This window comes from Denticeps clupeoides, chromosome 17 (assembly GCF_900700375.1).
Source record: "Denticeps clupeoides chromosome 17, fDenClu1.1, whole genome shotgun sequence".
Lineage (NCBI taxonomy): Eukaryota > Metazoa > Chordata > Actinopteri > Clupeiformes > Denticipitidae > Denticeps > Denticeps clupeoides.
The window spans coordinates 17,850,788-17,872,728 of NC_041723.1; the positions used below are offsets into that span (position 1 = coordinate 17,850,788).

The window sequence follows — 21,941 nt, forward strand, 5'->3', positions numbered from 1 at the left end:
ACCCAAATGGACACCCTTATGTGCCAGTTTATACAGAACTTAATGTTGGGATGTGTAGAGCTGCCTATTTGAGATATTAAAATTTCATAGCCTCATTGAAATAAAATGATAGCAAATATTATTGCATTTTAAGCATTTTTGATTAGCATTCTTACACACTGAATACTCTCTCAGGCCAAATACATTTCTTAAAGTGATATTAATGTATGATTAGTGGCCAAATTTTCTTCACATTTCAATTTGGGTGTTGTATATAGTAATTCAGCAAAATTCTTAAGCCACAGTTACAGGTGAGGTCAGTTCTGAGCAAACATTTTAGCAAGGTGCCATATGAAGAATGCTTTTAAAAATAAAACGTGGTTTATTTTTGTCAATGAACCAAATGCAGTGAATAAAGAGATTGAAGATAAATCTAAATCAATCAATACTAGTTGCTTTTTTTGTGCTTTGGTGAACTTTTACAGTTTTTGAAAGAAGTCAGCTGGTAGATTGTGCCAAACATCAAACACCCATAGTATTCTGAATGCCATTGCCTGTATGTTAAGGGGTGTTGCTCTGCTGCACAGTAACTTTGTATCCATGTCTCAGTGGTTTCTACCAGTTGTGAGCCAAGGGTTGGGCATTATCTGAAGTCACAGCAAATTAAGCTTGATGAGTTTTCTATTTGATGCAACTTTCATTGGCCCACCACTGTGTGCTTCTTTAAAATAGCTTTAAAAAGCACATCTGGCTGTTCGTACCAAGCTTAAACTTTTTAACACACAAATGACTGCACTTTTTATTTGCATTTTTAGATATAAATAAATAAAACTTTTACTCAAATCTATAAAAATGTTATATGTAATTTACAGCGATTTAAAACTGGTTGTGGTTTACAATGTATAGCGTAATTAATCCAAATGCAAAATGGAATAAGTGTGATGTTTTATTTTAAATATAAGAAAATGTTGTATTTTGCTCAAACCTCAGATAACTCCTGCATCTTTTCCTCAAAGGTACATTCAAGCAGCCACCTCACCAAAGGATATCATAATCGTTGTAGATGTTAGTGGCAGCATGAAGGGCCTAAAAATGACTATTGCCAAACATACCATCAACACCATCTTGGACACACTGGGGGAGAATGACTTTGTCAATGTCATTGCTGTGAGTCCGTCATTGTGTTAGTATACTGGAGAAAATATATTGTTCTGAATGTTGCAAATGGATGCGATATATGACAATATTGCAAACAACATGTAGTACACAGATTATGTTCGCTACGTGGAGCCCTGCTTTAAAGGCACGTTGGTGCAGGCGGACTTGGACAATCGCGAGGTAAGTTGATTATCCACTTCATTTAAGCTGAGGTTTCTAAGCCAGCGAGCCTAAACGTCACCATCAGGACACCCACAGCCGGCCAGCATCCAGGCCAGCACAGTGCTTGACCTCAGGTGAACTAAAATCACCTTCCCATCTTCTGTTTGTCCTGGACCGTCACTGTCTTCACTGTCCAAACGAGCTCCAAATGGGCTGTAATGAGCTTAAACCAGTTTATGATGTATGTTTTGGAAAGTAAAAAAATAAATATATTGTTAAATATGGTTATTTTAGGCTAATGTGTTACGATTGCAGCTCGAATTAGCTTTTGGCAGCCTCAGTGCAAGAACTTACATTCTGCAATTTTGGATAATCAACATACTGCATATTGTTGTGTTAGATTGTATTGATTTTGTGAGTTTTGCAGGATGTTTGGCAACTTAAAACCTTATTTTTTGCATTTTCAGCATTTCAAACTGCTAGTGAATGAACTACAGGTGAAGGGTGAAGGTGAAGTGAAGAAGGCCATGAAGGAGGCATTCAAAATTTTAAATGAGGTCAGTGCCCCTAATCCCCCCCCCCCCCCCCCCCCCCCCCCCCCCCCCACACACACACACACATATTCAAACACAAACATACATACACAGTTATATTTTATTGTGTTTTGTCCTCTTTCCAGGCTACAGCAAATGGCCAGGGTAGTCTGTGCAACCAAGCCATCATGCTGATCACAGATGGAGCCATGGAGGACTTTCAGACTGTGTTTGAAGAGTTTAACTGGCCAGAGAAAAAGGTATGGGTACCATTTGATGTTCACTTATTGAAGCTACATAAATGTAAATACAGCAATGTAAGTGAAAATATTAAACGAAATATTTTGTTTTTGTAAAGCAGGCACTAAAATGGTTTGGTTCAGAGTTATTGAAGTACTTACAGATTGGTTTCTAGAGAACCAAATGAGTGATTTCTACATTTTTAAAGCACTTAAGTTAAGTAATTTGCAGTGGATAAGATGTAAATGTACATTTTGGTCAAATAGTTCACATGATTCGGGCTACACATTATGCTTGGTGTGCCTTTAAAAATGCATAGGAGTGTATTCCTAACAAAATGCATGAATATGAAAAAGTGACAACAGCAGCATGTCCCCACTGTTAATATTTTTACTGATAAAAAATACCTTCAGAAGAGTTTTGACTTCACACCTATTTAGGGACTCCCCACTCTCTTCTTTCTTTTGTGTCTCTGACTAAAATTTGGAGCCTATTGATTTAGAGTCACTTGCCTGTTTGAAGGAGATGGTAAGATATGAGAAGAAGGTCACTCAGTGATTTGTGCAGATCACACTAAGAGACCATGCCAGGAAATGCCGATATACATCAGAATGCAGAGCCATTAGTTTTTTGCTCATTTTCTTTTGCAGTAGAATATTCTTGACCATGCCAGCCATCTTGACTTCTTCTCTTGTGCTTTGTAGCACTCTGTTAAAGTCAGGGCTCTGATAAATAGACCTCTTCTTTTTGTCTCTGCCTCTTACTTAAAAATTCATAAATGATGCCTCCTCATCTTTTCTTAATTTCTGTTAAGTCAATATTTTTTTAATGATTTTTCAGGTCAGGGTGTTTACATACCTTATTGGTCGTGACATGACTTTTTCTGACAATGTGAAATGGATCGCCTGCAACAACAAAGGTGAAATTTGTAAAATGTTGTTGTTTTTGAGTTAATAGAGTGAATCTGGAACAGCTACTGTAAATATGTGTGTGTGTGTAAACACCTCAGGTTACTACACCCACATCAACACCCTGGCTGATGTGCAGGAGAACGTCATGGAGTATTTGCACGTGCTCAGTCGGCCCATGGTGATCAACCATGACCACGACATCATCTGGACAGAGGCTTACATGGACACAGTGGTGAGCTGTTTCACATTGGTGCAATGACCTTGCCCTCAGTGATCACATGAGGTCTGACCTGATTTATAATTGTACACTGCAGTTCATTTAAATATGTTTATATATAATTATTATTATTATTTTTTTTGCTTATGACTAATACCAGTATCTGCATATCATTCCGCCACTGGGTTTAAGACAAAAAAATCTGTTGCGCTATTCAACCACAAAACCCTGACCCTTCTGATTCCCCAGCTCATGGGATGTATCTTTTTCCAATTTTTCCACACACTGTCAGCTCCCTAACACAAAGGAGGTAAAGCTCTAGACTATTTAGATCTACTGTAGCATTGACCCAACCTTCTAAGCCTGGTAGGATGGCCCTCACTGCAGCTTGTAGTGGTGTAGTGCCCTCTAGTGTCAAAAACAGGTACTGTAATGTTCTGTAGATTTGCTAGAAGGTTTTTTTGGACTAGTAAACAATAACATTTCTAGATGTAGGCTCAACAGAGGAACCAGTTAAATGTCTTTTTCAATAACTATTTCAGACTTATTTATGATGAGGCTAAATCTTGGGTTTTCATCTCCAGCTCTTCAACACAATGGCTCACAGTTTACTTCTAATGACATCTGTGGCAATGCCAGTGTTCAGTAAGAAGAAAGAGACGGTAAGTGTATGGCCTTTTTAAAAAAAATATATATTAAAATAGCTTTTTCATTGGAAGTTATAATTCAAGAGTCAATAACCATTGGTTACAAGGTGTTTGCTTACTGCAGATTTATTTTTGTGTGATGCTCTCAGCTTTCTCATGGGATTCTCCTGGGTGTGGTGGGAACAGATGTTCCTCTGATAGAAGTCATGATGCTGGCCCCTATTTACAAGGTAGGTAACACTAAACACTTAACACTGGACTCTAAATGTCAGGGTTCTTCAACTCTGGACCTTGAATCCAAATCAAGGCATCATTCTCAGTTCTCTCAGCCAGATAATGATTCTGATTCTGCAGAGGAAAATCAGCAGTGTCCAGTGGGTTGAGAACCACAATGTCAATGTGTTGCTGTCACATGAAGGGTGAACTTTAACTTGTTCTATTCTTCAGCTTGGAAGCCATGGCTATGCTTTCCTTATCACCAACAATGGCTACATCTTGGCACATCCTGACCTTCGACCTTTGGTGAGAGCAATAGATTTATCATCTTTAGAAACATATTTCAATCTTGGGGAAAAGCAATGAAGAGGTGAAGTTATAGGATGCATAGCTACTCTTGTGGTATTTAGAGCTGTTTTTAAAAGCAGCAAAGTGCTCTTTGTTCTATTGTTTCTCCACCCTAATCACCTCCTTTCACTTTCTCACCCCCCTCTGTCCTCCACAGTACAAAAATGAGAAGAAGCGGCTGAAGCCCAAGCCCAACTATAACAGTGTTGATCTCTCAGAGGTAGAGTGGGAGGACACAGAGGAGATTGTAAGTTATTCTCACTCACATACACACACACACACACACACACACACACCTCTGGATGTCTCTTCCAGATGGTCATTAGGAGAATGCATTTCCCCAGTGTGTGTGTGTGTGTATGTGTGTGTGTCACTCCCCTAGTTGAGGACAGCCATGGTGAAAGGGGAGACAGGCACTCTGACGCTAGACGTACGGGCCGCAGTAGACAAAGGAGTAAGTCAACCTGACTCAGTGGTTTTTTATAATAATTCCGAATAATAACAATCATAATAATCAAACATTTCAGTCGCTTTACCATAGTACTTTCTTTACATCTGTTTTTCTGCAGAAGCGACCCCTGTTTCTCAAAAATGACTATTTCTACACGGTTATTGATGAAACACCATTCAGGTACTATATAACACAGTTTCATTTAAATTGTTATATGAAGAAGAAAGAAGAGATTCCAGCCCTCTTCATCCCACCTCTTTCTGTTGTTCGTTCAGTTTTGGTATGGTGCTGACCCGAGGCCATGGGGAATACATTTTCTTTGGGAACGTTTCAGTGGAGGAGGGTAAGTGAACACAGTTTTGGAGCAGCCTAAAATTAAATCAGCTGTAAAATGATGTAGTCTTATTTATTTGTGGAGTTGGTGTGATAACTGCTCATATGCAAATAGTGACATATTCATGATTTCATATACTCTACATATACTGCACTAAATATTTGCTTCTGTCACTTTTAACCTTAATTTTCTCATTTATCAGGCCTCCATGACCTGATGCAGCCTGACCTTACAATCGCAAATGAATGGTAGGCCAGGCTTCATGTAAATTTTGAACTATGAAGCTTAATTTACAGTGTAAATGAATAAAAACTGGTCTCATAGAAAAGACTTAACAAGCAGTGATGTTGTCTGCCGCTGTAGGACCTACTGTGAGACTGACATTGACCCTCACCATCGTAAACTCACTCAGCTGCAGGCAGTGGTCAGATACCTCACTGGGAAGGAGCCAGAACTGGAGTGTAAGTATAATGCAGTTCGGGCCAAAAATAATCAGAACCACTTATGATCCTCCTAATACTGGACCCCATAGGCTTGATGTATGATATATGGCTACATAGGGTCAAATAGTGTGTGTGTGTGTGTGTGTGTGTGTGTGTGGAAGCTCATTGAGACACACAGGTTGTGATTTTGTGATTTTGTTTTGGTATTTTACATGTGAGGTAAAAGTGACATACAGACACAGATTTCTAATATAAGGTTTACTGGTATGAAGTGGTTTGATTTGGTTGAATCAGTCATTATTTTATTATTTTTTTAATAAGATCAGTCATCTTATTTTTGTGCTCTTAACAATATGTTAATCACTGTAGACCTAATAAATGTATTAGAGCCTCTGCAGTACAAAAAACAAAAAGTTGTAGTGAGGTTGTAAGCGCAGATTGCGTGCAGAATGCAGACTGTGCCTCTAATGGTTGGAGGCGGGGAGGGGGATTGCATTAGAGGAATGGCTTGAGGCTATGCTGCTGCTATTTCAGGTGATGAAGTGCTCCTGCAGCAGTTGCTGTTTGATGCTGTGGTGACCGCTCCATTGGAGGCATATTGGACTGCACTGATGCTAAACGCTCCTGGGTACGACTATTTCTGCAAAAAACCCAACTTCAATAGTAAAGGAACCATGCAGGCAGCATGCGAATCACAAATCTTCTCTCTGTTTTCCAAACTTAAGAGTGGACCCAGGGGTGGAAACTGTGTTTTTAGGGACACGTTCAGGGCTCATGCGTGTCATCAGATATGAGGGCACTGAAAAGCGAGTTGCAGAGTGAGTGTCACTTATGGTGACCCTTTCTAGTGCACAGTAGTACACAGTAGTAATACTGTCACTCACAGCTTATGTACGTGTATATGTTTTGTATTTTTTCAGGAAATTCTTGACCCCAGCAGACAAATCCAACCTTTTCACTGTGGATCACTTCCCCGTGTGGTACCGCTTAGCAGCAGAGTATCCTCCTGGAAGGTTTCTTTACTACATGCCTACAGATGACCTGTACAAAGGTACAGTCTTCACAAATCTGGCATCAAATGGACTTTCCCCTATTTTCTTTTGCAAATAAGCATCTTGCCTGATCTGTTTTACTACTCAGGAGGGAAGTTTGTTGTCGCTGTTACAGCTGTGACAGTTACATCTGGACCAAGGACTGCAATTGCTGGAGGTGAGATGCTGTGGCTGTAAAAATGTGGCGTTTCATTCTCCTCAGGGATGGAAGTGATGTTTGGATAATTATGGCCTTTTTTATTTCCCTTTGGGCCAGCCCATTATCTCCCTGCACCTAAACAGTCTGAAGGTTCTATCAGCCAAAAAAATGTAATTTTCTTCTCTGCAGACACTATTCCAAACAAAAATCTGATAAAAGAACCAATTTATATGATTTCACATTTCAGATGCAAACATCACATCCGCATGAACAAAATGGTGGGTTTTAATACAACATTTTAAAAAATGCAGTAGTTATAAATAGATAAATATGTATTACTGAGCCACTCAGTCACCATGGTAACTGATCACTCTCATCAATTTCCGGTATATTCCACTAAACAGTTTTGTTCTTCACTCAGTTTCCAAGAATATACAAACTGTACACAATGTTATGAAGGTGCTAGATAATATGCTGTGACCAGAGAGTGTTTTCAGATACAAACAAGACAATAATGCTTTTAATTATCTGTATCTTAGATTGGAGGAAGATTAAATATGATGAGCACAGTTTAAAGGTGGAAAAGCTTATTGCTCCCGATATACAAAAATATCTTCCTAATTGGAAAGATATTAAATGGAATTCCAGTTTTTCTGTGGATCACTAACCTGTCATATGAAAAAATAAAACAGTAGTAAACATGTAGATGATTCCTTAACAATGACACAACTCCAATCCTGATACAGTTTTGTGTACAACATCCACATCAAATAAATTATTGTAATGAAAATAATAATAATGATTATTATTATTATTACTACTACTACTACTAATAATAAAAATATTAATTGTTAATATGGCAGTACGCCTAGAGTAGGCCATGCTTAAAAGTGCATGCAAGACAAGCAAGAAGGTAAGACTTGACCTGGAATCGGACACAAACTCTGTGAGTGGCTAAAGTATTTATAAATCAGCAACCAAGAAATCACAGTTGTTTGATAATCTGAAGTTTTCCCATAATATATAAATTCAAGAGTGTTCGCTTAAAAGGGCAAACCTAGGTGACGGTGGGATGTGGCATGTGTCACTGCACCTGCAATGTGAACCATTGCAACACCCCCATGTCCCATTCAAACACACACTTCTCGCGAGAACACAAACCCCTCAGAAACTATGATTTTAGGTTCCTCCACAGGTTCAGGGAGGAGTTCATTGTTTTCCTCCTGCTCCTGGTATTTGTCTTTGATGTCCCTGTGTGGCACATGCTCCTCCTTGTCCCTTTGCTCCTGGTGATATTTAGCTGCCATCAAGGCGTAAATGCAACCATAGGTAGATGCCACCACCATCATGATGCACACCGTGCCACACACAACCCCAGCCACCACTACCGTGCCTGCTGCACGACGCATGCTATTTGGCCGGTAGCGCTGCTTCAGGCAGTCTTCTCCTTCCAGACCATCTAGGGATTTGGAGCAGAGCTGGGAACCACCTCGGTCCTCTTTACGGCTTGATCCCAGGGACTTGCAGTGGCCAAACATCTCAGCTGGAACTGTCCGGATGTCTCGTCCTTGAACAGATGTAGGCAGGGTGCAGTCCAGTGCATCCACATGTCCTCCTGCAGAAGTAAGGAAAGAAATTCAGCTCACCTTGTGGGCAATAAGACCCCATCAAACAGGGCTATTGAGCTATTATTATGGCCCGTTGATATAAAGTGATGATAACACACAAACTACAGATCCCAGAATGCAGTGCTTCAGTGGTAGCGGGATATTCTTTTCTGCATAGTGCTGTGCGAAATCAGTTTGTCAGCAAAGTGTGTTGTCAATACTTCATATTGCTGGGTCATAATAATAGATCTATATAAAGTGATCTCATGGGACGTGGCCCGCAAGCTGTGAGTTGCAAACACTCACCTCTGTATAACATCCACTCCATCCAGTGCTTGAACTCCAACATGCTGCAGTTGCATTCCCATGGGTTCTCTGCAAGCTTCAGACCCTGCAAGTCTTTGAGGAGCTCAAACGAAGACCGCTGAAGAACCCGAAGGCGGTTCATTGCCAAAGACAGCCATCTGAGGCCCTGTAAGTCTTCCAGAAGGCCCTGAGGCAGAGACGCCAGCCTGTTCTGGGACAGGTCCAGGTGTCTGAGTTTAGTCAGACCCAAGAAGATGTCACCATTCAAAATTTCCAGGCTGGAATTGCTGATGCTGAGTTCGGTTAGCATGCCTAGACCTCTGAACAGTGCTGGTGGCAGCTCCACAAAGGAATTGCTGGAGAGGTTCAGGTATTTCAGCTGGCTCAGGTTGAAGAATGACCTGGAATCTACTGTTGAGAGTTGGTTGTTGGAGAGGTCAAGGCTCTCCAGGAGGCTGAGGCTAGAGAAAGACTTGGGTCCAAGAGAGGTGAGGCGGTTTCTTGAAAGCTGAAGGCTGTGAGTCTCCATGGGCAACTGAATGGCAACAAGAGAATCCAGAGCCTGGTCACTGCAGCCTACGTCAGTGCCTGCACAGATACAGGCAGAGGGGCAGGATCCCGCCGGGACCACCACACCCAGCAGCCAAACCAGGGCCACGAAAACTAAAAACATTACAAAATATATGTGTTCTGTCTGTGTGGACATGTCCTTGGAACGGAATGAATAGATGAATGAATGAATGAATGCTCAACAGGGATTTACAGGGATTTGCACATTAATTACAGTAATATTACAGACAAATTTAATCATCCAACTAGAATGAAAAAGTGAAAAGATTTTAGCAGGATGGGCTCTGAATAAGAATAAGTGGTATCTGAAAGTGAGTGAGTGAGTGAACATTAGGCAGCTGAAATGTGCTCTTACACAGCCGCTCCATCCCGCTTATCCCTGGCGCTTCGCTGTTAAACTGCCCCTGGCATCTTGCCTGGGCTGGCTGCGCCTACCTGCTGCTTACTGGAGCTCCTCAGAGGCTCTGCCTGTCAAAGCCCTGGTGAACAAAGTCAAGCAACCACAAGTTCTGCATGTTTGGAGGGGTTGTCCTTGAAGGCCGTCACTGTCATCTCATGCTCTGCAATTCTTTAGTCACTAACCAATGTTTCTGTGGTTTCAGCTTCCAAACCTATATCGAATTAACAATTGCTGACCTGCTGCAACTATTATTATTATTTTTGTGGGGTTTTTTTTCCAGTAAGTGCCCCCCTCCCCAGGCCATTCTTTTGTCAGAGCAACACAAAGCCAAAGATCCTAGTGCTCTCTGACTCAACTAAGCAATGATGCACCATCACGCTAGTTTCTCAGCACTCCGTTTTATGAATGTAGCTTTTCTTTTCTTCTCCAGGCTAGCATTGTAACACTTGGTTACAGTGATGCACTTATCTATAGCAGATGCAGCTTCCTTTATAATTCTGTAGCTTACCTAACACTGACTCTACATTCTGACATCATTTGTTGGATCTTTTCATATAAAAAAAAAAAAAACGATCCATATAATGTAAATTTATACGTGTAATGAACACGTAATGGAAAGAATGCATTCAGATTTATTTATTTTTTGCATGTTTTGCATTAACATCATATTTTATTTTTTTGCAAAAGATTATAAACTGATGCTAAAACCAGATTATGAATGCACAGAGAGATTTGACCACTTTTTAGTAGTACATTTTCTCTACAGTTAAGCTGCATGAATGACAAAGTACCCATTAACTAGTGCAGTAGCAATAAATTCAGGCATATTTGAAGCAAGACTGACAATTTGTTGTGACAAAAATAACCTTTCAATACTCACCTTCTCTTAATTTTGTCATCAGTCACCAGATGCTGGTTTTCCAGAACTGAAATGACATGTCCTTGCTGTTAAAAAAAACTAAAGCAATATTGCATGGATACTTCATATCTTGAGACCAGATCCTTGTATGGTTTTCCCGTCTTCTGGATTTTGCTTCCGTTGCGTGTGGTGATCTGTGGCAAAAAAGAGAGTGATCTGCATCTGGCTGAGTGAGCTTAGTGACCGAGCGGAGGTGTTTGAGAGAGAGAGAGAGAGAGAGAGAGAGAGAGAGAGAAGGAGGAGGCTGTAGTGGGTTTTTTTCCCCACTCGAAAATACTAAGCTTCTGCCTGTTATTTGTTACTTTCCTGCTTCTTTATAAATTGCTGTTCAAGATTCTTTTTTTTTTTTTTCTTTTAGCGATCGGCGTGCAGATGTCTTTAGCTCTGCTGGAGAAAAGGCTGTGGTCCATAGCTACCCAGGTGGGTTGCTTTATTAAAAAGCAAAATATTTCCAGCCCATATCATCTTGAGTATATTATATTGCTATTTACACTGTTTTCCCATGGATACACAAAAAATGGGCAGTAGTGGCATGGTGAGTAAGGAAGCAGACCCGTACTTGGAAGGTTGTGGGTTCAAATCCCAACCCGCCAAGGTGCCACTGAGATCCCCTTGATCAAGAGACCGTAAACACACACTGCTCACTAAGAGTGATGGGCAGAGGTCACATTTCATTGTGTCACCGTGTGCATCACATTCATTTAGTATTTGTTTAAAAGTCATAGTTCAGTAAAAAGATACACACACTATAAATGTAGAGCAGGTGTTGATGTGTTTGTCCTATTTCACTGATCTTTGTCCTCTTCTTCTTTTGCCTGTCTGTACAGTCGAATGACACTGATGTGAGTAACCAGTTACTTTTCCACTTACACAGATTATTTTGCCTGTTGACTTACATCAGATGGTATAAACATGCATAATCAATAAATAATCAATATTTCAATATTTTATTCTTTCCATGCAGTGCAGTAATGTGGATGGAATCTGTCCTCTCAGCTGTGACAGTGTTGTAAGTTTCCATGAATGTGTTTCATCTCATAATCCTCATACATAAGAACTAAAAATTAGATAAGACTCTAAAATAATAAATAAAGGTGGTATATTAAACCCACTTTCTCCATGTTAACAGTTGTCTTTGGTCTCAGTGAAAGGGCTTTGTTATTATCTGACTGATCCTTTCTGAACTTCCGTGCTCAGAATGGCTGCTTTGAGTCCATATTCCTTCATATGATAATGAGCCACTGCTTCTGGACTGGACTGGACTCTTAACACAAATTCCCTCTACAAAAAGGGTGGAGCAGGCTGTACCTGCTGCAGAGGTTTGGGTCTTTTGGAGTGCAGGGGCTGCTCCTGAGGACCTGATATAACTCTGTGGTGGCATCAGCCATCCTTTATGGGGACAGAAAGAGGCTGAACAGGGTAATCTGGAGGGCCAGCTCTGTTCTAGGATGCCCTCTGGCCCTAGTGGAGGTGGTGAGTAACAGGAGAATGGTGGCTAAGCTGCTGGAGAACATCTTCCACCCCATGCAGGAGACTTGCCACTAAACAGCTCCTTCAGAGGTGGGGTTCCTTTATCCACAATGTGATTCAAGATTCAGAAGGTCCTTCCTTCCAAACTATGTCAGACTCTACAAAGTCCTTAACCATCTTAGCCTGGTGTTCATGCTGTTATTTCAGCAGGCTAGGTAGCATTGTGCTGCATTATTACCGTTTGTGGGTTGGCAAGTATAAATGATATCTAAATCAGAATGAGATAAATAATTGTCAAAAACAATTTGTGTTTTAAGCCTAAGACATATTCATGTGTTGACCAAGCATGTCTTTTTTTTTCTTTCAGGACATTAACTGCTACATTGTAGACAACAACGGCTTCATTATAGTTTCAAAAGACCGTGCAGATGTGAGTAAATCAGGGATGGCAACCACATGAAAAAGACACTGAAAAATGTTGGAGGAAAAAAAATGATATAAACATAATAGGCATTATTGACCAAGCTGTATGGAATGATTTGTGTTATAACATGGTCCTGTCCCCATCTGCCATGTAAATCTCCATAGACTAATGGGGGGTAAGACACTTAGCATATGTGCCATAAACAACATCTGGAACATCAGGGATTTCAGGACACTTACGCTCCCTAATCCAGAGCAGATGCTTTGAGACAGACAGGGAGCATGGGCATGTGCATTCTGTTATGGGCGGGGTGGTGGGCGGAGACAGGCTGCAGGTGCGCATTTAATATAGACTGGCTGTACCTAACATGAGATTATCACGATCTGTACAAGCTCTTAGTAGGTGAGCATGGCTTAAGAAAAGTGGGCTGCACCTAATCACCATACCTTTTAAAGACTTAACATCCTAAATTTAGGCAATCCGTAATCTATCTGGCCAAAGCGGGTAACATTTGGTAATTGTTGGCAGGATTAATAGTTTATGAGTGTTAAAATCAACATTACTCTCTACTCTGGCTGAATCACATGCTGAAAGAAACACAGTTTTAACACAGAATTATACATATTCTATCATGAAATGTTCGGAATAGTTACATTCACATGTACGCACATTATTTTCTGGGTTGAATAAGGACTGAATGAGCGTCCTGTCCTTCACAGGCTGGTAGATTCTTTGGTGAAGTAGACGGTTCTGTGATGGCTCAGCTGCTTAAATCGGGTTTGTTTAAGAGGTGAGAAGACTGATATTCCTACTATTATGCTCTGTACAATGACATTATGCATCACTGCGCTAAAGACTCTCTGTCTCTGCCTGTGACAGGATTGCGTTGTATGACTACCAGGCGATGTGTAAGACAGCTCATCACCATTCCAGTAGTGCCCGACCTCTGCTCAGTGTATGTTATTCCAGTCCTCTTCCTGTTCAGACTGGTGGGAAAGTGTGATCTTCAGATGACATTATTCTTGTGGTTGTTGTACATCAGCCCCAACTGTATCATATATGCTATCATTTATAGCAATGAGATTACCATGAGTTATGACACAGGCATCAGAGGCATTATGCCTCTTTGTATTTTTATCAACCAAAACATGGGTTTAAACTTTTTGAACAATGTGAAAAGAAATAATTAAATGTACCAGTGTTAATTATAAAAGAACATTTTCCTGATGCTTTGATACTTCTTAACTTGGAGTGTTGATTGCCTGCAATTATACGTTTGTTCCAGTATCAAAGTCTCTTCACTGACAGCATCATATTTGCTTTTGCACTGAATGCTTTCTTAATCTTTGTTTAATGTCATGGTTAATGTACTGTTTAGTTACTTGTTGTCAAAGGTTGAAGTATTCTTTCCTTGTGGCTTCCAGCCTTTCTATGGTCTAATTGCTGCTATGAAGTGGTTTGTCTCCAACATCATGCTGTGAGTTTTTTTCTTCTATTCTGCTGTTCTGTGTCACCACTGGATTAAAGGTTTACATTTGTCCTTTCATTTAGGTTTTTAATCGAATTTAACATTTGTGGGCTGTGGCACGGTGATTATATGGCAGATGGTAAGCTGTATGGCTCTGCATGTGACCTGTATATGGGATTTATAATGTTTGTTATAAAATAAGGCAGATCATTTGAAGATGTTTGCATATTCATGTGTTCACAAGTTCATTAACCATCATGGTGACATGTTTGACATTCTCTCCTTGTCACATCATCTCCTCTGGCCATCCCTATCAAACCCACCTTGCATCCATCACCCACGCTGTATTCCATCTTCTCATTGTCACCTCACAGCCAAATCTTTCCACGCAAGTAAGTGAACCACCCACGTCATCCCACTGCTTTTAGTGTATTCATTCTGTTTTATGGTCTGTTTTCTCCTTCGTTCGCTTGTATGGTGTGAGCCCTTTCTCATTCTGTTACTTGAATCTCCCACTTTAGCACATAAGCAGAAGAAGGTTGAGTTGATGCAACCTTGTGACACAGAGTACCCTGGCTTCATATACGACGCCACCATTACAGAGACCAACAGCATAATCAAATGTGGCCGCTGTCAGAAGTAAGTGGGAGGGGCATCCATAGACTTGTATTAGTGCATTTCTGGGATTTTCTTTTCTTTTGGTAACACGTACATTTAAAATAAACGATTAAAAGATACTTGACATTTATCCGTAATTTGTTATTTAATTATTCATAGCTTACATTGACTGCATAAATACAGATGGACACACTCAAAAATTATTTGTTGGGTTAACTTAATTCAATTATTTCCACATGTTTTAATGATGCTATTTGAAACTAAGGCAGGCAAATAGAAGGGTCCTATTTGCCTGCACATGACCTGACACGTTACAATGGGCATACATTTTTAACACTTCACAAATGAAAACAATCAGGGCAATCAACAATGACAATACAGAAACTCTGAATCACAAAACTGGAGTAGCCCCCCTTGTCAGATCCTGACAATACTTTACACAGCTACAGTATTTACAGTATCAATAAGTATAACAGAATCAAGTCTGATTATCATTTTATTTTCATTTTATAAATGAGTAGTTTGTCGTTTTTCTTGCACATTGCCGTAGCAGGTCTCAAGGCCAGGAAGACCACAGATAATTATTTTCTTGGCATGGTAATGATATGCTGCAGTTTTCCTGTGGGAGTGACTAGTTGCTGTTCAAAACTAGGAGGATGTGAGGATGGACCACAGTTTTTCCTGTGTAAGAGAGTCCTACTTTTATACAGTCAGGGAAAAAAATTATATAATCTCCAGCTGTTTGCTCACCAACAAAAAAATTAATATATATAAAAAATTAAAATATTTTTAAAAATACATAAATTAATTAGCATTTTCAAGAATGAAAAGAGTACTTAATCCCCCATCTATCAGCAAGATTTCTTATAGTTGGCCACAAGGTTTGTTCATATCTCAGGGGGGATTTTGTCAGATCCCTCCACAGATATTTAATTGGATTAAGGTCTAGACTGACTAGGCCACTCCAAGACCTTAATATGATTCTTCTTGAGCCAAGCCTTTTCTCCCTTGGTCATGTGTTTTGGATCATTGTCATGCTGGAATACCCACCCAGGACCCATTTTCAATGCCCTGGCTAAGGGAAGGAGGTGTACCCTTTGATGGTACATGTGCCCAATCCTCCCTATGATGGCGTGCAATTGTCCTGTCCCCCTGGTAGACAACATCCCCAAAGCATAATGTTTCCTCCTTCATATTTTATGGTGGGGTCACAGGCAGCATTCCTCATCGTGCAAAGCTGATGGCAAAGAGCTTGGTTTTGGTCTCATCTGACCACAAAACTTTTACTCAGTCCTCCTCTGACTCATGTATTTCCTGACCTTGCAGGCTGCAGTAATTCAGTCCTTCAAGGCCTAGTGTGTTACCAACTGTTTTCTTGGTGACTATGGTCCCAGCTGGTTCCAGCAGTTCTGTGCTGGTTTCACACTGTTTGCATTATCATTACAATGGTACGAGAACTCCAGACCAAGGGAGATTGACAGTAATTTTATGCAGCAATGCAACCCATCCATTTTTCAAATACAAGAGTTAAGGTCACGTATACCTGTGTGGACCCTTTGATTTGTTAAAATGAGCAAAAGAACTGTCAGCATTCACTCCGCGCTCACCTTGTAACAGTCATGTATACTGGTAGTACTCCTATAATTCCACCCAGCACTATGGTGTGGGTGGAATTATACTTGTTAAATACATTCAGACGAAGTCTGTATCCTGTGCTCTTTCCGTCAGCACTGACTCCTGGTGGTAAGGAATACACACTACAGATTACGACGCACAGTATCAGCATATTAGCATAATAGTTAACAACGCAACTGAGTATGGATACACATGCGTATCTCACAGTAATTATATTCTTGACTTTAGTTGTCTGACAAGGTCCTAATGCAGATAGAATCTCCAACAAGCAGTGGAACCGAGCAGACTTTGTGTGTGTGTTTCGATGGCGCAGAATCTAACTCTAGCCTGCTTTGGTTCTATTTTAGAATCAATGATTCAATTAATCAATAAAAGCAAACAAAATTCAACAAAATTTCAACTCTGACCATGGTGCGATAACAAGGCCGATGAGTGCATTGTGAAACTCCTACCCAGAGTGGCGCAGTTCTTAGATCAGGCAGCCACAGTCGCTACCACTAATGAGAATGCCACCACCAGAAAATCACCAAGCAACGTGATTATAATATAACTGATTATGTTGTGCACTGCATTGATGCAGAAACGTCGAAGTCTGCAGTGCAATGCATTGATTATAAAATGAATTTCAATACCCCATCTGTCAACTATCATACAAGGAATGCATAAGGCACGATTTCATGGTAACGTTATTAAGGATAAAATATCATAAACAGGACATAATAATGGCACAAGGGCCAAACTTAACTTAGATCTCTTCTCTATATGTGGGTGAAACATAGATATGACCTGGACTGGAGAAAATGGGTAGATTATATAAGCAGTGGTTACTAGAGAGACAGAGAAGATTTGGATAAATCATCAGAATGTGTCAACTGAAATCAACTAAACTACACACTCACTTTTACCAGTACTGCTGGTATTGAATAAATGTGAAAGAATAAATATATGATTAATCTTGTAAGAGTTTCTCTATGTTCTTTCTTGCAGAATGTTTGTGATGCAGGCCGTACGTAACTCCAACCTGGTGATGCTTGTGGTCCAGGCAGACTGTGACTGCTCCCGCCAATATGCCCCCATCACCCTGACATCCAAGGAGGTCAAATATATCCTTTTAATTTTCTAAAGGAAACTGTGTGGACACATGCACTCAGTAACAATGATTAGCAGTAATAAAGAAGAATCAGTCCAACCTGGTCCTTAATGCCACTGAACATAATGCCACAGTGAAATGCAACAGGATGAAGTCCCAGAAGATCCGTAGGCGCCCAGAGTCCTGCCACGCCTACCACCCTCATGTAAGGCCCTACCTTGCAGGATTACATGTCAATCAGGCAGACTACCTAGCAGACTAGCCTAGTCATGTGTAAATCATGGTCCTCAAGGTCAGGGAATATCTGCACTTCCACATCTTAACTGTGAGCCCAGAATTCTAACATTCTGGTATCGTGGTCAGATCCCAATAATGACTTCATTTACATATCAGGTATCTGACAGACAAGGACAATCCAAGATGGAGAAGAGGTTGATTATAGCAGTGTTTGAGACTTAGGGCTTAGGTCTTTCTCAAACTGATGTGATAAAGCACCAGATCTGTTCATCGCTGCAGGGGTGGAGAATAAACTGAAACTAGAAGCCAAAATTCCATGGGAAATTTTGATGGGCCTGTCCGGGCGTTTTTCGTAGGAGCGCGGGCATGCTAACATCAAAAATGCTAACAGGGCTTGGCCAAGGTGCTTCACATGAAATTTGGTGTTGTTTGGAACATGTTTAAAAATTAGCATGTTAACATGCTAATGCTAGCATGCTAACATCAAAAACGCTAACAGGGTGTGGCCAAGATGCGTCACTGTAAATTTGGTCACGTTTGGAGCATGTTAAAAAAATTAGCATGTTAGCATGCTAATGCTAGCATGCTAACATCAGAAACGCTAACAGGGCGTGTCCAAGATGCGTGACGTTAAATTTGGTGATGTTTGGAGCATGTTTAACAATTAGCATGTTAGCATGCTAATGCTAACATCAAAAATGGTAACAGGGCGTGGCCAAGATGCGTCACTGTAAATTTGGTGACGTTTGGAGCATGTTTAAAAATTAGCATGTTAGCATGCTAATGCTAACATCAAAATCGCTAACAGGGTGTGGCCAAGATGCGTCATGTTAGATTTGGTGATGTTTGGACAAAGTCCCTAATAAAGCAGCCAAAGGACCAGGTGGTCTTAATAATGTGGATGATTGTCATAATGAAGCTGCTGGTTTAATCTGCCATTGAATCACAGTGCTGGCGCTGCTGCTGTATCAGTACCCCTTGTAGGACCCCCTTTGCTGGCAATGACACAGTAGTAGTACCACTTAAAAGGGGCCCCATTTTACCAATGCTACCAATGCTAAAATTAGCATTCAATGCATTCTAATGCGAAAATGACCCTGTTTGAGCGTTAATAGCTCGGCCACGCCCAGTCCGATCGCTTATAAAAGTAATAGCACACCTCACACAATATAGTACTAATTTTTGATATATAGCACGCCGGTGTGCGTGCTTTGGTACGACCCGCATTAAGTGCCGAAAAAGTCTGAAATAATAATAAATAATCTATGTCAAATAATAATCTATGTCAAACCATCTGGACACAAAGTCCAAAAAAGTCCAATTTTGGACTAGGATAATAAACGCGTTCCGAAAACGCTTTTTGGGGAATTGCGTGCCGACCGTAAATCCGTCAAACCGTGCGGAAGGAAAAGCCGCACGACTTGATATGAGACTTGTGTGTGTGCTGTGAAGTGTTTCATCGCAAACCTTAAGAAACCAAATTTTTTCACACTTTTAATGTTTTGATCACAATTTGTGGCCCTCCTGTAGTCCCCAAACAAGCAATCAATATGTCATTTTGTGCGGAGGGCCTGACCTCTCCGTTTTTTTTGTGCGTCTCACGGTCTTAGCGTGGCAGCCACAAATGCAAGACATGGCCTTTTTTTCCTTTTTGCATATTTCCCATGTTTCCTGACAACTGTTGGTGGTAGCAACACATCCAATATGTCAGATTGTGTGTCTCGGCGAGGCCTTTGGCCTCGCCTTGACTCCCGTGTCTCTAGCTTTTACGGCTGGTCACAGGGAGCTGAAAACCTCTTCCTCTGTGCAATAGTAAACCACACTTTTTACGCTTTGAACCCGATTTGTGGGCGGGCCGTACGACCTACCAAAATAAACAATACGTCATATTGTGCGGAGTGGTCAGGCCGAAGGCTTACTGTTGTTTCTGTGCGTTTCACGGTTTTTGCGTGGCAGCCTTGAACGTAAGACATGTCCTTTTATTGCCTTTTTCCCAGTGTTCCGGGTTTTTCCGGGTTTTCCAAACCCCCGTTGGTGGCACCGACTCATCCCATATGTCAGATTGTGTGTCTCGGCGAGGCCTTCGGCCTCGCCTCGACTCCGGTGTCTCTAGCTTTTACGGCTGGTCACAGGGAGCCAAAAACGTGTTCATAGCACGATAGTAAACGGTACTTTTTACACTTTGAACCAGATTTGTGGGCGGGCCGTACGACCTACCAAAATAAACAATACGTCATATTGTGCGAAGTGGTCAGGCCGTTTCTGTACGTTTCACGGTTTTTGCGTGGCAGCCTTGAACGTAAGACATGTCCTTTTTTGCTGGTCCCAGCACAATAGTAAATGGTCTGTCATGCTGACAGGCCCAAATAAAGATCTGAGTGCAATGCAGACTTAGCGGCGTTAATGGTTTAATTGTTAATAATGAATAGACCTCTTTTTTATTCCTTGAATTCTTTATATGCCTTATTTTTTTTTTTGCAGTGTTGTTTTTGTGACTTTTGAAAGCCATACTGTGTTGATATAATAAAGATCTGCAGTGTTGACCCCAATGGGATCAGCTGAATCAAGAAGAAGAATCTGTGAATAGAGAGATATTTAATATACACATATCTCCATAGCAACAATTATAATATTTAAGTAAAAAAAGTTCACTTGTATTGGAATGGGTATCGGATTGGAAAAAATGTGGATCAGCACATCCATATTAAAAATATGCAAAATTTCATTTTAGCACATTTTAGCAGCAAGTCGTGTTTTAAAAGTGAGGAAATGTAAGGATCTGAGCATAAAGGCATTTTAGAAAAATTAGCATTTAATTTTACACCTACCACATGTCTGAAGATGTAAGGGGCCATGCTTTGGGGAATATGAGAGATTTCAACCTGTCAGTGAATCCGGACAATCAAGTTCAATACATGAAAAGCTTACCACACACCTCACAAGATTTAAACATTTTGCCACTTAGATCTTGGTACGAGGTACAACAAGACATCTGTTCAGCTGTTTTGGTGGCTATCTTTATATGCAAGTATTAATTGTATCCTGTGTACTTATATTATATATTGTATTGCAGCTGTCAGACAGTATTTAATGAAATATTTCAGATAAACATGGAATAACAGACTTTGGATTCTTCCTGCAGGAAAATGCCAAGGACTGTGGGGGAGCTTCAGAGATTAGCCTATCAGTAGCTCTCTTTTTCACTTCCTTGATGACTTCACTGCTCCTTCGATGATCTGGAAAGTAAAGGTCTAGTTCCCCGGAAAGAGTCTCATATGCATCATGTCATCCATCATTTGTTTTGCACTAAAACTACACAACAGATTGGAAGAGTGGATTGCGGATGAAATCCACAGTTTATAAGGGCTTTACATTTAATTATATTAAGTATATTTTTTAACCACATCTCTAAATGATTCATTAAAATGCTGTCATAACAAATCAAACAAATCAAACCCATTTAGCCAAATTAATTTAGGTTGGAATATTGTGGCCCAGTGGATGTGAAATTAATAGGGATAACGATCATGCACTGGGGACCTTGTTAACGATGACCCCTGCTGGACCTTTGTTTACACTGCATCTTTTCAGAGGACTTGGATCTTTGTAGAGAGGAGCAGTGTTTGTTTTGGTGTTTGTCTTAATGACAGCGTGTTATGCATGCCATGTTAACTTTCTTGGTTAACCATCCCATGACAAAATGAACTGGTGGTGCCACTCTCTCTTTAAAATACACATTGGTGCAGATGAAATGACCTGAACCGAAGTATTGAATTATGATGAGTATCTTGATTGCAACAAGAGTGGGATTGACAAGATTCATATAAAATAATAATTTACACAATTTGTATTTAATGCATGAATCTAAAATGTTCTTCTCATTCATGTTGTATATTTTGAGAATGTTTTTTTTCCAAATAAAAAAAAAACGTGCATATGTGTTGTGTGATTGTGTATGTGTATTGTTTAAAATGGATAATATGTTTAAAGTAGCACAACAGTAAATGTGCAAAACATTTAAATGCAAATCCTGCCATGAACATCTACAAGGTGTTCTCACTGTACATCAGTAATGACAGTTAGACTGTATTTTCTCATATACATATGTATCTAAATGCAGTAAGTGCAGGTTGAACTACTGCAGTAATACAGACTCACCAAGCTTCCTGCTTACGGATTCGGCACTGGACCGGTTTACTAAACATACATCACGAGAACATATCGCTTCCTTAGAACAGCCTGAATCTTATGACATTTCCAAGATCCTCTGTGCCAAAACACAGCCAAGGTGTTGACAGTAAACACCATGCAACACACAGGGCTTTATGTGTACTGTTTGTTTCAGGACAAATATGCAATGTATATTT

The 21,941-nt window shown here is 40.3% G+C and overlaps 2 protein-coding genes across 6 annotated transcripts in view; one reads left to right on the plus strand and one right to left on the minus strand.

The window, feature by feature from the left end:
* cacna2d4b (calcium channel, voltage-dependent, alpha 2/delta subunit 4b) overlaps positions 1-21,511 on the plus strand; it is a 29,157-nt gene extending 7,646 nt beyond the window's left edge. The window contains exons 8-40 of the mRNA XM_028959398.1: positions 996-1,146; positions 1,243-1,317; positions 1,767-1,856; positions 1,979-2,092; positions 2,913-2,991; positions 3,082-3,215; positions 3,493-3,510; positions 3,785-3,862; positions 3,997-4,077; positions 4,295-4,369; positions 4,569-4,658; positions 4,794-4,865; positions 4,981-5,042; positions 5,138-5,205; positions 5,399-5,444; positions 5,560-5,657; positions 6,174-6,267; positions 6,365-6,457; positions 6,560-6,690; positions 6,780-6,848; positions 10,991-11,052; positions 11,460-11,474; positions 11,597-11,641; positions 12,470-12,532; positions 13,246-13,316; positions 13,406-13,481; positions 13,951-14,003; positions 14,078-14,133; positions 14,369-14,386; positions 14,516-14,633; positions 17,235-17,350; positions 17,460-17,542; positions 20,717-21,511. Of these exons, the coding sequence (XP_028815231.1) occupies positions 996-1,146; positions 1,243-1,317; positions 1,767-1,856; positions 1,979-2,092; positions 2,913-2,991; positions 3,082-3,215; positions 3,493-3,510; positions 3,785-3,862; positions 3,997-4,077; positions 4,295-4,369; positions 4,569-4,658; positions 4,794-4,865; positions 4,981-5,042; positions 5,138-5,205; positions 5,399-5,444; positions 5,560-5,657; positions 6,174-6,267; positions 6,365-6,457; positions 6,560-6,690; positions 6,780-6,848; positions 10,991-11,052; positions 11,460-11,474; positions 11,597-11,641; positions 12,470-12,532; positions 13,246-13,316; positions 13,406-13,481; positions 13,951-14,003; positions 14,078-14,133; positions 14,369-14,386; positions 14,516-14,633; positions 17,235-17,350; positions 17,460-17,542; positions 20,717-20,809 (2,587 nt within the window). The 3' untranslated portion in view covers positions 20,810-21,511. The remainder of the gene's footprint in view (positions 1-995; positions 1,147-1,242; positions 1,318-1,766; positions 1,857-1,978; positions 2,093-2,912; positions 2,992-3,081; positions 3,216-3,492; positions 3,511-3,784; positions 3,863-3,996; positions 4,078-4,294; positions 4,370-4,568; positions 4,659-4,793; positions 4,866-4,980; positions 5,043-5,137; positions 5,206-5,398; positions 5,445-5,559; positions 5,658-6,173; positions 6,268-6,364; positions 6,458-6,559; positions 6,691-6,779; positions 6,849-10,990; positions 11,053-11,459; positions 11,475-11,596; positions 11,642-12,469; positions 12,533-13,245; positions 13,317-13,405; positions 13,482-13,950; positions 14,004-14,077; positions 14,134-14,368; positions 14,387-14,515; positions 14,634-17,234; positions 17,351-17,459; positions 17,543-20,716) is intronic.
* lrtm2b (leucine rich repeat transmembrane protein 2b) lies at positions 7,039-10,796 on the minus strand. 5 transcript variants are annotated; one of them, XM_028959414.1, is made up of 4 exons: positions 10,594-10,796; positions 9,669-9,792; positions 8,744-9,406; positions 7,039-8,445 (listed from the first exon to the last, which is right to left on the minus strand). In XM_028959414.1, the coding sequence occupies exons 2-4, from the start codon at positions 9,679-9,681 to the stop codon at positions 7,961-7,963; spliced, it is 1,161 nt and encodes a 386-aa protein (XP_028815247.1). In that variant the 5' UTR covers positions 9,682-9,792; positions 10,594-10,796; the 3' UTR covers positions 7,039-7,960. The 5 variants fall into 5 exon arrangements, with proteins under 5 accessions (XP_028815247.1, XP_028815249.1, XP_028815246.1 ...); XM_028959416.1 differs by lacking the exon at positions 9,669-9,792 and having other exon boundaries at positions 8,744-9,278; XM_028959413.1 differs by lacking the exon at positions 9,669-9,792.
* Positions 21,512-21,941: the final 430 nt, after the last annotated feature.

What these genes read in the sequence shown, in the direction of transcription:
- lrtm2b (XM_028959412.1), bottom strand. Translation starts at nt 9,449, where the DNA reads ATGTCCACACAGACAGAACACATATATTTTGTAATGTTTTTAGTTTTC. An exon ending in GGAGTGGATGTTATACAGAG is followed by an intron (nt 8,446 to 8,743) that starts GTGAGTGTTTGC and finishes TTACTTCTGCAG; the next exon opens with GAGGACATGTGGATGCACTG.